The 16682-nt window shown below is 42.3% G+C and overlaps 1 protein-coding gene across 1 annotated transcript in view; it reads right to left on the bottom strand.

Annotated features, from left to right (window-relative positions):
• Window positions 1–16682, bottom strand: part of LOC146657141 (voltage-dependent N-type calcium channel subunit alpha-1B-like) — a 342261-nt gene that overhangs the window by 268692 nt on the left and 56887 nt on the right. Inside the window, exons 4-6 of the mRNA XM_085424990.1 lie at window positions 11453–11544; window positions 10355–10507; window positions 9309–9496 (exon numbers count right to left, since the gene is read on the bottom strand). Coding sequence (XP_085281116.1) covers window positions 9309–9496; window positions 10355–10507; window positions 11453–11544 — 433 coding nt within the window. The remainder of the gene's footprint in view (window positions 1–9308; window positions 9497–10354; window positions 10508–11452; window positions 11545–16682) is intronic.

Raw genomic sequence — 16682 nt, forward strand, 5'->3', positions numbered from 1 at the left:
CTGCCACTGGACTACTGAAGACTGGAAGAAGGCATTGTGGACTGATGAATCAAAATTTGAAGTCTTCAGTTCATCACTTTGTATGTCTTTGAGTAGGTGCCACAGTGTGTGGCGTCAACTGTCAGACATGGAGGAGGAAGTGTGATGGTCTGGGGTCGGTGACTTGTACAGAGTGAGAGGGACCCTGAACTGAAACAGCTACCACAGCGCCATGCAGTACTTGTGCAAAATGAATACCAAAAAAAAAGAATTTAAAAAAGTAGTGTAGCAGCATATACTGGGAGAAAAAATAAAACAAAGTTACATTAATATTAATCCTAAAGGTCATCTATAGAGTGAGGAGTTGTACAGTGTTATTGCCACAGGTAGGAAGGATTTCCTGTGGTGGTCAGTTCTGCATTTTGGGGAGATGAGTCTTTTGCTGCGTGTGCTCTGATAATCGAGGCGTACATGGGGTGAGAAGAGTTGTTCATGATACTGAGGAGCTTTTTTAGCATTGTCCTCTCAGACAATCCACCAGGATTTCCAGTCTGACACCCAGGACAGAACCAGCCTTTTTAACCAGCTTGTTCAGCCTGTTGGCATCAGCTGTCTTCACCCCACTGCCTCAGCACACAGCCGCAAAGAACACAGCACTCTCAACCACAGAGTGATTGAACATGGTCATTTTCCTACAGACATTAAAGGACCTGAGGCGCTTCAGTAGGAAAAGCCGACTCAGCCGATTCAGTGTTCTTGGACCAGTCCAGTTTACAGTCAATGTGTATCCCCAGGTACCGGTAGTCTTCCACGACCTCAGCCCCTTTGATGGGGAACAGGGGTAGGAGGAGGAGCAGGCTTCCTAAAGTCCATGATCAGTTCCTTTGTTTTTATGATGTTATGTTGTAGATAGTTTGTAGATAGCTCACACCACTCAACAAACCTGTCCGCCACATTCCTGTATTCCTCCTCCTGTACGTCCCTGATACAGCCCAGAGTCATCCGAGAATTTCTGCAGATGACATGACTGAGACTTGTACCTGAAGTCAGATGTGTAGAGGGTGAAAAGGAAGGGTGACAGGACCTTCCCCTCTGGCACCCCCATGCTGCTCAGGATGTTATCCGACCAGCAGCTCTTCACCCTATTTAACAGACTTGTTAAATAGTCTGTGATCCAAGCTACCAGTGGGGCATCCACCTGCATTTCTGTGAGCGAATTCCCCAGCAGTGATGGTCTGATTGTGTTAAAAGCACTAGAGAAGTCAAAGAACATGACCCTCACAGTGCTCCCAACAATGTCCAGATGAGAATAAGCATGGTCCAGCAGGTAGATGATGGCATCTTCCACACCGATACGGGGTCGATAAGCAAAATGCAGGGGTCCAGCCAAGGCTGCACCAGCGGACGCAGGATGAGTCTCTCCAGCATCTTCATAACATGTGAAGTCTGAGCCACTGGCCTGCAGTCACTGAGGGTCGACAGATTGATCTTTTTGGGGACAGGGACCAGGCAGGATGTCTTCCAGAGTGATGGAAACCTCTGCAGGTTCAGACTCATGTTGAAGATCCGATGTAGAACTCCACGCACAGCACCTTGGGACTGACACCATCAGGGCCTGCAGCTTTACTGGACTGGAGTCTGCCCAGTTCTCTTTTGATGTCATCTGCTGAAAGGGACAGAGTGAGACAGGCTGAGGGGGGAGGAGAGGGGGGAGGAAAATATGGGAAGAGCTAGGAGTGGAGACAGGAGACGCAGGGCAATCAAACCTATTGAAGTGCAGACTTAGGTTGTTGTTGAATGTGCATTCAACGTCCCCCTCCATTCCCACACCTGTCTTTTGTCTCTGGCCAGTAATGGCCCGCATTCCATTCCACACCTCCCTGGTGTTGTTTTCTTGGAGTTTGCTTTCCAGCTTCCTTCTGTAGGACTCCTTTCCCTCAGCACTCTTGGCTTTCAGCTCCTTCTGCACCAGGTTCAACTGTTCTTTGTCCCCGTTTCTAACAGCTCTCTTTTTCTTGTTTAGTGTAGCTTTGATGTCTTTGGTTACCCAGGGATTATTGTTGGAGAAGCAGCAAATGGTTTTTTTGGGAACCACCTTGTCTACACAGAAATTAATATAATCTGTAACACAGCCTGTGAGATTAGCTATATTGTCCCCATGAAAGTCATAAAGAAAATCCCAGTCTGTTGACTCAAAGCATCCCTAAAAAGTCTAACAGTTTTTATGGCTGGAGGTTGTCTCTAAATGGCAGGTTTGTAAAGGGGCTGGAGGTAGACAAGGTTGTGATAAGGCCTGCCTAGAGGAGGGAGAGGGATGGAGGTGAATGCCTCAGTAGCATTGGTATAAAACAGGTCTAGTGTTTGATTTTGCAGTCCACATAATACTTGAATGTAGGTAAAAAAGTGGAGAGGTTAGTGTGGTTGAAATTGCCCATTACAGCCACAAACACGGAGGGGCTTCGATTCAGAAGGTCTGCTGTCGCAGAGCTGATGATGTCATAAGCCTGCAGCGTGTTAGCAGCCATGTCTCTGTGAAAAACACAACACTGCATTCTCAGAAAAGTTTCTTCGTCCTCGTTAGCGTCACGAGCTTGTCCATTTTATTTAGCAATCGGTCTGACGTTACCAGTCACTACTGACGGGAGAGCAGGACGAAATCTTTTTCTCTTCAGTTGTCGTGCCTTCTCGGCTCTGCAGCCGTGGTAAATCCTTTTGATCACCGCGGGGACGCCAGCGGGGACGCCAGTGGGGACGCCAGTGTGGCTAAACTGCCGAAGTCCCAGTAGCTGATCTCGACTGTAAACAAAGGGGCAGTGTGGCGTCGCGGTCATCTCAGAGGACTTGTAGTTTTGAATTACTTGTCAAATGGATAGAATTACTTGCCTGTGCAAGTATACTGAAGAAAACACCCTACTCAGTAGAAAATACGAAAATGACAAATAAATGACAAATACATAAAACCAGAAGTAAGGACACTGGCCCTTGAGGACTGGAGCTTGACACCCGTGGTGTATAGGATCACAGTCTTAGGCCTTTTCCACATTTAAAAACTAAATTGTTTTTTTTAAAATGCGCATGTCCAGAATCACTCCCTTTCCCTGTTAGAAACTACATTAGTAATTAAACTGTTTTAGTATTTTTTTTTTCTTAACAAGTGACTTTTTGTCCTGACTCTTTCTTCAATGAACTACAATTATGAGGTGTAGAAGTTTATAACTAAGAAGAAAGGCTAAACTTTTTCTTTGAAGGAGAATCTATTGGCTAGCACTGCTTGCATCTTCTGTATACCAAGCTATTCAAATGTGAGGATATTTGGGAAAAATTGAGTCAAGCAAGAGATTAAAGATCCCAAGGACACCAGCAAACCTATAACACAATTGCTAGAAAAGAAAATAATCAAGGTGTTGCAATTCATTCCCTTAACCAGATTGAAATGCTGTTACATTGTTTTGTATCACCAAATACTCGCAACATTCAAAGAACTGAAGAAAGATTCTATAGAACAAGAGGTCATAATTTTCCACAACTGATAATATAATCTAGAAAACAATTACTTCAGTTGCTGTTGGGTAAACTTTTTCACATTTTATTTTGTTATTTTTTTCAATTTGTTTTTTAATGTGAGCTCACATTTTGGGGGGATAGCTGTGATGGGGTGTGGCTTAGTTGCAGAGGAGTGGTGGAGCAGTGGATTCAAGGTGTGGTGTCAGTGGGAGGCTGCTGTCAGAGGAGGTGAACATCATCTAATCATGCCTTCCCTATTTCAGTAGGCACCGGGGCTGGAGAGAAGAGGTCTAAGCAGCTGGCGGCATACTGTGAGTACTGTGAGTTCCCTCCAAAAAATACAAAAAAGACCCTTTTCTGATGGGGACTGTTTAGTGGCTAAACTGCAACAAACTCTAAGATGTATACTTAATTACTTACATGCAAGTTGTTCAGAGAGAACCAAAGACCTACATGTGGCCCGTCAGCCATACAGTTGGTCCACTTTAATACAGAAAGCAGACAATCACAGTGACTACAGCCATACACCAATCTTGCCACGGTTCTGGGTCAGTTTCGACCCTGCGTTTTGTGTTCTTATGGGGCGACCGTGGCTCAGGGGGTTGGGAATCGCATCTGTAACCGGAAGGTCGCCGGTTCGATCCCTGGGCTCTCTGTCCTGGTCGTTGTGTCCTTGGGCAAGACACTTTACCCTACTTGCCTACTGGTGTTGGCCAGAGGGGCCGATGGCGTGATATGGCAGCCTCGCTTCTGTCAGTCTGCCCCAGGGCAGCTGTGGCTACAACTGTAGCTTGCCTCCACCAGTGTATGAATGTGAGAGTGAATGAATAGTGGTATTGTAAAGCGCTTTGGGTGCCTTGAAAAGCGCTATATAAATCCAATCCATTATTATGTTTTGGTTTATTTTTGAATGATTGTTTTGTTCTCTGAGGCTACGGTGATTGTTATTGTTAGAGTTCCATGTTTCTGTTTATTTGTGTTTCAGGATTTGTGTCTCATGTTTAGCATTTAGGTTCCATGTGTTATATTCAGTCTGTCTCTCAGTGTCAAGTCGGCGTCTTTGTGTAGTGAGGTCTTGTTTCCTGTTTTATTGTGAAGGTCTGCGTCTCTTGTGAATGTGTTTAGTTTTACCTCTTGTCTCATCCCGTTAATTACTCCACCACCTGTGTGTAATCTCCCTGTGTTTCTCTGTGTGTATTTAAGTCGCGTCCTCTGTTATTGTAGTTGCTGGTCCGTCTGTGTATCCACCGTGCTCCTTCTGTGTGTTATCCCTGCTGTCATCCGTCGTCATTCTCCGCTGTGTATCCTCCTTCATGTTCATGTCCTGGTTTGTGTTCACTAGTTTAGTTGTTTTCAGTTTAGATAGCCTTCTGTTCCTTTTGCCGTTTGCCTATTTTTATTTTGTGTTTAATAAACCACCCTCACACCTTTACAAGTGCCTGCATTTGGATCCTCCTTTTCTTTCTTCCACACGGCTCACTCAACTCGCCGTGACAAATCTAATCTTTTTCAGTTTAAAGTTGATAGATACATTATCCATCAATAAAGGTATTTGTATTATATTAGTAGCAGTAACTTATTCAATATCCAACCTGCAATGAATAATGACACACACACACACACACACACACACACACACACACACACACACACACACACACACACACACACACACACACACACACACACACACACGTGGAACTACTTCCACTTATTCCATTTTATTTTTACAGATAACGTGGAACCTCAGCTACTTCTATGTAAATAATTCAAAACATTTCATCTTGAAAACTAATGAAATCAAGGAGCTGCCGAGGGACATTCTGTGGGAGTCTATGAAGGTTTACATTAGGAGCAAATTATCAGTTATGTAGCATATAAGAATAAAGTACACTCTGAGGATGTTAAAACGCTGGTGAGGAACATGGGAGATGTCCATAGGTGACATGAGGTTCACCCACACCAGATCTGTTCAACGAAAAATTATTACTACAAATGGAACGAAATATTCTTATGATGGAGAAGGTGAAAAAAATATATACTAAAATCCAGACAGATTTATTGTGAACATGGAGATAAAGCAGGTAGGCTTCTTGTTCTTCGGTTTTAAAAAAAAAGTCAGCCGGGCAAATGATTACAGGAAGTGAAATGGATCCTGGCTTAATATCATACAACTATCACGACATTAATGATTGGTTTAAACAATATTATTCTAACCTATACCAATCAGAAGTAGAGGGTAATGCATCAGAAACAGACCTATTTCTCAACTCTCTGGATATTCAAAAATCTCTCTAGAGGCTCAGTCATCCTTAAAGCAGCCACTGTCACTTGAGGAAATAAGTAATCCTATTAAGCTATCTCGAACAGGCAGTGCACCAGGCACATAATGATTTCCCATCGAGTTTTACAGGGAATACCCTTAAAGCTCGCACCTGTTTTGAAATCAGTTTACACTGTAAAAACAATTGTAATATAAAAGTATTTTACTGTGTATTTTACAGTTCTGTACTGTTCTTCTGGAATATCATTAAATTTACATAAATAGACTGTGAACATAATTTTCTTGTTTTTAAAATGTATTTGTCTGTACATATGCATATTTAGTTTGTTAAAATACATTCACAAATGTATCATAATTTCATTATTCCATTATTTGAAAGATTGAACTGTTAAATTCAAATGTAATGCTATGGAGAAAAATATATAAAATGATTCTTATAAACTTTTTTTTTACATCAAATAATTATTATTATTCTTGTTATTTAGGGTGATTGTGGCTCAAGAGTTGGCAGTTTGCCTTGTAATCAGAAGGTTGCCAGTTCAAGCCCCGGCTCGGACACTCGCGGTCGTTGTCTCCTTGGGCAAGACACTTCACCTACCACCTACTGGTGATGGTCAGAGGGGAATTATAAAGTGGAATTGTAAAGCGCTTTGAGGGTCTCAAAAAGCGCTATATGAATGCAATCCATTATTATTTAAACCAACTGTTAACTGTATATTTCTGTACATTTAAGTATTATTATTCATATTGCCGCATTCATTGACCTTGTTTATAGGTAAGTTCATTGTTTAATCACATTAAAATGTTCCTAATTTAATGTTTAAAAGCACTTGAAAAGGGGCAAAATCGCATGTAAAATTAGGGCAACAAACTGTATTGTAATTATTGGAAATAACCGTATTTTCATGAAAAAGTTATTTTCTGTTATTTTCTGGTATTATTTTAGCGCCCCACTTCCCAGAAATTACTGGTTTTTTTAGGATTTTTTTTTTTACGGTGTATAATGAATCCCTGGAAAACGGAAAGTAGTCAAAAACACTTATTCAGGCCATAATCTCAGTCATACTTAAAAAAGATAAGGACCCTGTTCAGTGTAGTTCAGTTCCTCCCCTCACTCAGCAACACAGTCTGAAGTTGTTCTAAGTGTTGATGCTGAAAAGGCATTCACAAAATAGAATGGACTTACGTATTTATACTTCTAAAACATTTTAGATTGGGGCCAAAATTTGATAGCTGGATTACAGTTTTATACTCAGTACCTATGGCTGCATCAGTACAATGCAAGGCTGTTGCCGTGCTCCTTATCTGTTTGTAATCAAGCCATTGGCAATCGCTATTAGATCAGACAGTAGGATTAAGACTACTGTCCAGGGTCAAGGTAAACCACAAAATTCTGCTTTATACAGATGATCTACTTCTGCTAATATTAGATCCAATTAGTGGCATGTCCTACTTCTTTATCTGTTTCAAAATAAATAATTTAGCAAGGTAAATCAACTATAGAAATTTGCCCTTTAAAATTGAAAAAGGATAAATTTACCTCCCAGGGATTAGAAATAACTGGTTCAATCATCTCTATGCATCCATACAATTACAAGTCTATTGTAGGAGTAAGGCTGGGCCATATCATACAGTTCATGGTAATACCGGTATAATGTTAGGCAATGATAAGAAAATGAAATATCGCAATAGAATATGTAAAAGACTAGGTAAAAGACTTTGTTTTCATACGCACATGGCGGAAAAAGCATGGCGGCGACAGAGAATGAGAAGGGGGAAAGCAGATTGTTGAATGAAACAGATGAACCAGAATTGGTTTGTAAAAATGGTGCAACTTCAGTGGTATGGAACTGGTTTGGCTTTCATCCGTCAGATACACATCAAAGCACATTTTTTGGTAGAGCATGCAAGCTGGCCGTTGTTATTAGCGCTATTACAGAACCGATTTTATCTGGTACACGGCACTCAAAAATCTGTCAAAAAATGTTTTCGTACGACCCTGCTAAGCTACAAAGCCGCACCGCTTGATGGATTGTCAAAGCATTACGTCTACCGTAGTTGGGAGCTTCGCGGAGTAATACGTATTGTGCTTCAACATAATATTACAGCTTTGTGTGTGTATAACCTCTTTTAAGTATTGTTGATATTATACATGGTTATGCTCAGGATATGTCAGCCCATTTCCACTGGAGATGCCTTTTGGTTAAACTGTCAGCAAGGAATTTGCATTTTCACTGTTACATTTTTATATAGCTTTAAGGCACATAAAAAACAGCTGCTTCTTTAAGTGAAAATACATTGATGAAGTTTTTTTGCACTAATAAAGTTGTGGAGTTGTAAAGTATATTGTCTCGCGTCAATTATATAGTCAGTTATATCATTATCGCAAATTATCAAATATATATCGTGATAAATATTTTTGGGCATATTGTCCTGCCCTACTTAGGAGGAACCAAAAATGACCTGGATAGGTGGTCAAAATTGCTATTGTCCTTAGCAGGATGGATAAACACAGTAAAAATGACTATAATGCCCAGGTTTCTGTATTTATATAAAATGATTCCTATTTTTCTTCCAGTTAGATTGCAATATTTCTTTTATTTACATGGAATAAAAAACCTGCACGAATAAAGAAGTCATGTTTGGAGAGGATTAGGTTTGCCTAATTGTGTATTCTATTGTTGGGCAGTTTATATTTTTAAGTTAACATAATGGATTACCAGGTTTGCAGATAAAGAGGGACCTGTCTGGGTAAATATGGAACCAAAAACAACAGTTCACCTATTTCAATTTTGACTGCCCCTCTTCAGCTAAATATTGGTGTGCCTGGTGGTCCAAAATTTTATAAAGATTTGGCGCCAATTTGGAAAGTACTTTAATTTGGATATTTAATTTCTCTCCAGTAACATCTAATCATCTTTTTGTGCCATCCCAGACATTTATGGATTGGAATAAAAAAGGACTGATTTATTTTAGCGATCTCTTTAATAAAGATGGTTTTGTCATTTAAATTCCTTTGTGAAAAACATGATCTACCAAAGTCACATTACTTTAGATATATTCATGTTTTACTTCTAAATAAACTGGTGACTCTCAAAGTGGAGCCAATCAGAACCCAATGAGAATCGACAAGAAAATTGATACGGAATCAGTCAGTACATGATATCGATAATGGAATCGGAATCACTAAATTCTTATCAATTTCTATACCTATATATCATACTGCATGTGATGCTTTTTTAGTGTTTGCCAAACAAAACATAGCTCACTGTGTTTTATCGTGTAAGAATTATGTGAAATATAATTATAGCCCCAGATTGCATGGGAACATTTTTTCTCAAGTAACACTTATTGTGGGCTTTTTTTTAGTGCTGTGTAGTAATCAGTGAATGCCTATTCTGACGCTGATATAATACCCTGTATTGTATACACATGTACATATGTTTTTTAACACAATAAAATTATGATACTGCTGCCCTGAGGTAAACCAACAAAATATATGGCCAAAGATCTTTTTTTATGTCCCCACAACTGGACTCACATTGTAGAGGATATCCACCCATCCCTCCATTGTAATACACTGGAAAACGGTGAGAACAGCGAAGAGGATGTTGTCAAAATTGGTAATGCCAAAATTGGGTCCAATCCAATACTCCCTACAGACAGTGCCGTTGGCACAGGTCCTTGCTGGAGCTTCATAGCCACAGGGGAAATCTGCAGTCTGCTCACCTGTAACCACAAAGACACACATTGACAGACTAAGGTATTTTTTTAGAAATTGTCACAGTACGCTGTGTGGCATGCAGGATGTGGACCCAAATGCAGACTCCAAGACGTGGAAAGTAACTCCAAAACTGCTTTATTGCTGACACAAGGAAAAGAATATACTGGGACATGAATAACTCTAAACGAAGAGGCACACAGGGGACCACACAGCTGGGTATGAGGGAGATTGTGAGGCTGGGGAGAAGAAAACAAAAGGTTTAAATATAGGGGGTGGGTTTCAATAATCAATTTATTGATTAAAATCGATTTTAGCTTTAATAAAGCAATATCGATTCATTAAAATCCTGAATCAATTTTTAAATATAAATGTGTTTTACCAGAAACGCCAGAATCTCAGGCTAAACCTCACAAAACAATTTCAACAACCACCAAACAGCTAAAACAGCAAACGAGAGCAGGTAAACGGATTCCGCAAAAAGACATAAACACAAAGCACGGACAAACACATCAGAATCAGTGAGATGTTGGCTTTCTCACCCGGCAGCACGTACACAGACATGCGGTCGGGGTTGAAAGCCGACAGCTCACAGATTCTGATGGACAATGTGATTATTTGGATTTTATTCTTTAAATTTATGTAAGAGAAAGTCTGACTGATGATATAAAAGAATATCACACACATCACAGGGAACATATTTTACAATTAATTGTTCGTTCTCCTGTTGGAGCTTGCTTCACTGCATAATTTCTATTACAATCATATTTTTGTTTATATGGGGGGAATTCAAAATGTGTCACTCAACCCCTTATCTTCATTAAAAAACACATAGGAATGGTTAAGGTTCTATAACATTTGCTCACTTGTGTTAATCCGGAAACAGGTGCGATGAAATTTCCCCATGTAGAAGTCAAGGCCGATGATGGCAAACATGAGGATGGCAAAGAAGAGCAGCAGGCCAATCTGCAACAGTGGTACCATAGCTTTCATGATGGACTTTAAAACCACCTGAAGACCTGAGGCAAAGCAAGAGAAGTAAGATTAGCCATAGCCATGATTGATTGCATATGTAATGTAACATACAAGCATACCATAATGCTATCAAAATATATTTGCAGTAATTCTGTGTATGTTCTCAGTCATTCAGTCATGATAATCTAAGGAGCATGGAAAGAAAAGTGACTGGACTTCTTTAAGTTTCTTGAAGACGTTTCACCTCTCACCCGATAAGCTTCTTCAGTTCTAAGACCAAATGATGAAGAGTCGCAGGTATTCAAGCCCTAGTGGAAGTTGTCCCTTAAGAGGGTCGTGGACCCACTGTTGATCACGTGATTGCTATTGAAAAGTCTTTGAGAAACATAAAGAACTCCAGTCATTTTTCTTTCCAAGCTCCTTAGATATTTACAATATCCTTTGAATTTTTCTTTTACAACCAAGTCTCCTTGTCATTTTGCCTCTGTCCAAAAGATGCAGAGGAACTGTAGTGCTAAGGAAAAATATTTACTTGTTAATCTAAGGAAGACGTTTCACCTGTCATCCGAGAAGATTCATAAGTTCTAGGGTCAAATGGTGGAGAGTCCCAGATTTAAAACCTATGGGAGTATTCCCCCAAGAGGGAAAGTGGACCCCCTCCTATTTTTACGCCAGATGTTTTTCTTGAGTGCGGCTCTTGGCACTAAAAGTGCACTCCTATAAACTGTATGGATGTACTTCAATATACTGTATAGAAATGCTCATATACACTGTAGCACAGTACTCCTATACACTGTATAGTACACTGGCTTAAGGTATACACCACTAAAATTAAAAAGCTGTGAAATTTTGCAATTTATCTTCAGAACAGATGTTTTTGCAGTATAGTAGTTGTTTGTTTGTTAAGCTATTATAATGCTGTAACATGCTAACCACATCATGACCATTAGCACAGACAGCACATGTATTAAAATGTGAAGTGGACTTACTTGGAATCCCGGAGACAAGTTTGAGTGGTCGCAGCACTCTCACCGCCCTCAATGTTCTCAGATCAAAGTCAGCCCCCACAGTGGCCAGGATCCTACACACAATAACAGCATGGATTCAACAATAACATTAAGCTGTATAGTTTATAGCCTTGTTTTGGTATGGTACCATCACAAAAAAAGCTGGTATAATTTAGCAGTGGGATGTTCTTTAAACTCACTGACCAAAACCCATGTTGTCTAGTTATTTAACTGGAAATTTATGAAAAGTGCATATGTTCCCTTCTTCCAATTCACAATTATGGCTTGTATTGTGCTTCTGGGGCACACAAAGCTTTAGAAAAGGTGTCATGCCCTTGTACTGATTTATGTCGCAATACAGTGTGATCACAGACATCTACAGACTTCTTTTAACCTGACATGAAGTGTGAACTGTGGGATCTTGAAATACGATGAATTAAACTGTGTCCAGTTACTTCAGTGAATCGCTACCTTATCGTGGTGGAGGGGTTTGCGTGTCCCAGGGATCCCAGGGGCTATGTTGTCTGGGGGCTTTTGCCCCCTGGTAGGGTCTCCCATAGCAAATTGGTCCTGGGTGAGGGACCAGACAAAGAGCAATTCAGAAGACCCTTATGAGAAAAACATGGAGGGAACAGTTTACCCTGCCTGGGGAGGGTGCCCGAGGGCGAGCGTCTGGTGGCTGGGCCTTAGTCCATGGGGCACAGCCCGAAAAGGGGGCATGGGCCCATCCTCCCGCAGGAGCGGAGGCCCTGGCGGACTGATCCCCGGCTACCAAGACTGGTAATTGGGACATGGAATGTCCCAATTGCCAGGACTCTGTCTCTGTCTGACTCTGGACTCTGTCTCAGTCTGGAGTTGCCCCTGGTGAGAGGCGGCGGGCTGGGGTGGGTATTCTAATATTCCCTCGGCTTGCTGCCGGTACGTTGGGGTTCTTCCCGGTGGATGAGAGGGTTTATCCCTGCGCCTTAGGGTCGGGGAACGAGTCCTGACTGTCATCTGCACTTATGCGCCAAGTGGCAGTTCAGAGTACCCAGCCTTCTTAGAGTCCTTAAGTGGGGTGCTGGAAGGTCCTCCACCTGGAGACTCTGTTGTCCTACTGGGAGACTTCAATGCTCACGTGGGTAACGACAGCAAGACCTGGAGGGGCGTGACTGGGAGGAACGGCCTCCCTGATCTGAACCTGAGCAGTGTTTTGTTATTGGACTTCTGTGCAAATCACAGTTTGGCCATAACGAACACCTTGTTCGAACATAAGAGTGTCCATAAGTGCACGTGGCACCAGGACGCTCTAGGTCGCAGGTCGATGATCGATTTTGTAATTGTATCACCAGACCTGCGACCAGAAGTTCTGGACACTCAGACAAAGAGAAGGGCTGAGCTGTCAACTGATCACCACCTGGTGGTGAATTGGATCAGGTGGCGGGGTAGGACACCTGACAGACCCGGTGCACCTAAACGCGTAGTGAGGGTGTGCAGGGAATGCCAATTTCCGGGGGGCGAGGTCACTGAGGCAGTTAAACAACTCCTTGGTGGCAGAGCCCCTGGTGTGGATGAGGTCCGCCCCGGGTTCCTGAAGGCTCTGGACGTTGTAGGGCTGTCCTGGTTGACACGCCTCTACAATGTTGCGTGGAGATCAGTGGAAGTATCCCTGGACTGGCAGACCGGGGTGGTGGTCCCCAGCTTTAAGAAGGGGGACCGGAGGGTGTGTTCCAACTACAGGGGGATCACACTCCTCAGCCTCCCTGGGAAAGTCTATGCCAGGGTGCTGGAAAGGAGAGTTCGTCCGCTAGTAGAACCTCAGATACAGGAGGAACAATGCGGTTTTCGTCTTGGTCGCGGAACACTGGACCAGCTCTTTATCCTCTCGAGGATACTTGAGGGTGCATGGGAGTTTGCTCAACCAGTCTACATGTGTTTTGTGGACTTGGAGAAGGCATTCGATCATGTCCCTCGGGGTGTCCTGTGGGAGGTGCTGCGGGAGTATGGGGTGTCTGGCCCATTGCTACGGGCCATTCGATCCCTGTACAACCATTGCAAGAGCTTGATTCGCATTGCCGGCAATAAGTCGGACTCATTCCCGGTGGGTGATGGGCTCCGCCAGGGCTGCCTTTTGTCACCGATTCTGTTCATAATTTTTATGGACAGGATTTCTAGGCGCAGCCAAGTGGCGGAGGGCTTTCACTTCGGTGGCCTCAGAATCTCATATCTGCTTTTTGCGGATGATGTGGTTCTGTTGGCTTCATCGGGTGATGGCCTCCAGCTCGCACTGGAACGGTTCGCAGCTGAGTGTGAAGCAGCGGGAATGAGGATCAGCACCTCCAAATCTGAGGCCATGGTTCTCAGCCGGAAAAGGGTGGAGTGCCCACTACGGGTCGGGGATGAGTTCCTGCCCCAAGTGGAGGAGTTCAAGTATGTCGGGGTCTTGTTCGCGAGTGATGGGAGAAGGGAGCCGGAGATCGACAGACGGATTGGTGCTGCGGCTGCAGTATGCGGTGAAGAGGGAGCTGAGTGTAAAAGCAAAGCTCTCAATTTACCGGTTGATCTATGTCCCTACCCTCACCTATGGCCGCGAGCTGTGGGTAGTGACCGAAAGAACGATATCACGGATACAAGCGGCGGAAATGAGCTTCCTTCGAAGGGTGGCTGGCCTCTCCCTTAGAGATAGGGTGAGAAGTTCAGCTATCCGGGAGGGGTTCAGAGTAGAGCCGCTGCTCCTCCACAAATCGAAAGGAGCCAGCTGAGGTGGTTCGGGGATCTGACAAGGATGCCTCCTGGGTGAGGTGTTCCTGGCATGTCTCACCGGGAGGAGGCCCCAGGGCAGACCCAGGACACACTGGAGAGATTATATCTCTTGGCTGGCCTGGGAACGCCTTGGTGTTCCCCCCGGATAAGCTGGAGGAGGTGGCTGGGGAGAGGGAGGTCTGGGCTTCTCTGCTTAGGCTGCTGCCCCTGTGACCCGACCCTGGATAAAGCGGAAGAAGATGGATGGATGGATGGATGGATGGATGGATGGATAGACATGCAGTGTGAACTGTGGGATCTTGAAATACACAAGTGTATCCCTTTTTAAATTGTGTCCGGTTACTTCAGTTTGCCAGCTGGACTCAAATCAACTTCAAGACATTACAGAGTGTGCATGAATCTGAAACCTTGACATGTAGAATAGCAATGGTGGATTTTTGGTATGCAGAGTGGAGTACAGCAGGGAGGAGGGGCAGCCCAAACAACAAACACCACTTCTAAAAGTAAACTTCAATTGGTCACAGCAGAACATCTTATAAGCTTAGTGTGACTTGTGGCTGAGCTGCTACAGAACTCTCATTCAATCAATCAATCAAAAATTGTTTAGAGTCACTGATCCTATGAAGAGACATTTTTATTCTAATAGAACTGCTCACATCAAGACTCACAATGCCTCCATCCATAAGACACGAGGGCTCTGAATGAAGATGAAAAATGTGTAAGACAGCAGTCTCCTCTATTAATACTTAAGTGTCAGGTAAACATGTTAATAAGACTTTTCTTATGACATAATGTCTTAATTAACAAAAACACTTTTGTACCCTGATCAAAGATGGTAGCCACTGGCTCATGTGCAATTTAAAAAAAAACCTGCCTATGAAAATAATCAAGTCCATAACAATATTTGCAACAGACTAGCAGAATTGTTTACTAAAGCATTCATCCATCATGGGCTTATTATTATTAGGGTTGTGGAGGGGATTGGAACCTATCCCAGGTATTAGAGCAGAGCAATATGGCCAAAAATATTTATCACAATATATATTTGAAAAGTTGCGATAACAATATAACTGACGATATAATTGAATTATAATATATTATAATAGGTTAACAAACATAAAATATAACTCCATAACTTTACTAGCGCAAAAAACCCCATCAATTTATTTTTACTTAAACAAGCAGCTGTTTTTATGTGCATTAAAGCTATATAAAAATATAACAATGCAAATGCAAATTCCTTGCTGAAAGTTTAACCAAAAGGCATTTCCAATGGAAATGGGCTGACATATCCTGAGCATAACTATGTATAATATCCACTAACATTAAACTGCAGCGTGCCTAATAATAAGTCAAATAGGTATTTTTTGGACCATAAGGTGCACGGGATTATAAGGCACATTAACAGAAACAAAGCAGTCAGATAAGTCAAACTTTATTCAACTCATTCTTCTTGCTTCCCCCACTTCTGTACCATTGATTCATGCTGTATTCTATCACAGCTGCTCTATTCCCATGTTGCAGTATACAGGGAGTGCAGAATTATTAGGCAAGTTGTATTTTTGAGGAATAATTTTATTATTGAACAACAACCATGTTCTCAATGAACCCAAAAAACTCATTAATATCAAAGCTGAATGTTTCTGGAAGTAGTTTTTAGTTTGTTTTTAGTTTTAGCTATTTTAGGGGGATATCTGTGTGTGCAGGTGACTATTACTGTGCATAATTATTAGGCAACTTAACAAAAAACAAATATATACCCATTTCAATTATTTATTTTTACCAGTGAAACCAATATAACATCTCCACATTCACAAATATACATTTCTGACATTCAAAAACAAAACAAAAACAAATCAGCGACCAATATAGCCACCTTTCTTTGCAAGGACACTCAAAAGCCTGCCATCCATGGATTCTGTCAGTGTTTTGATCTGTTCACCATAAACATTGCGTGCAGCAGCAACCACAGCCTCCCAGACACTGTTCAGAGAGGTGTACTGTTTTCCCTCCTTGTAAATCTCACATTTGATGATGGAGCAAAGGTTCTCAATGGGGTTCAGATCAGGTAAACAAGGTGGCCATGTCATTAGTTTTTCTTCTGTTATACCCTTTCTTGCCAGCCACGCTGTGGAGTACTTGGACACGTGTGATGGAGCATTGTCCTGCATGAAAATCATGTTTTTCTTGAAGGATGCAGACTTCTTCCTGTAACACTGCTTGAAGAAGGTGTCTTCCAGAAACTGGCAGTAGGACTGGGAGTTGAGCTTGACTCCATCCTCAAGCCGAAAAGGCCCCACAAGCTCATCTTTGATGATACCAGCCCAAACCAGTACTCCACCTCCACATTGCTGGCATCTGAGTCGGGCTGGAGCTCTCTGCCCTTTACCAATCCAGCCACGGTCTTGACGTTTCAGCTTGTGTGTCTTGTTCAGTGGTGGTCGTCTTTCAGCCTTTCTTACCTTGGCCA

Source organism: Rhamphochromis longiceps, linkage group LG12 (genome assembly GCF_057381845.1).
Source record: "Rhamphochromis longiceps isolate RC_006_pf linkage group LG12, R_longiceps_female_GT1.1, whole genome shotgun sequence".
Classification (NCBI taxonomy): Eukaryota; Metazoa; Chordata; class Actinopteri; order Cichliformes; family Cichlidae; genus Rhamphochromis; species Rhamphochromis longiceps.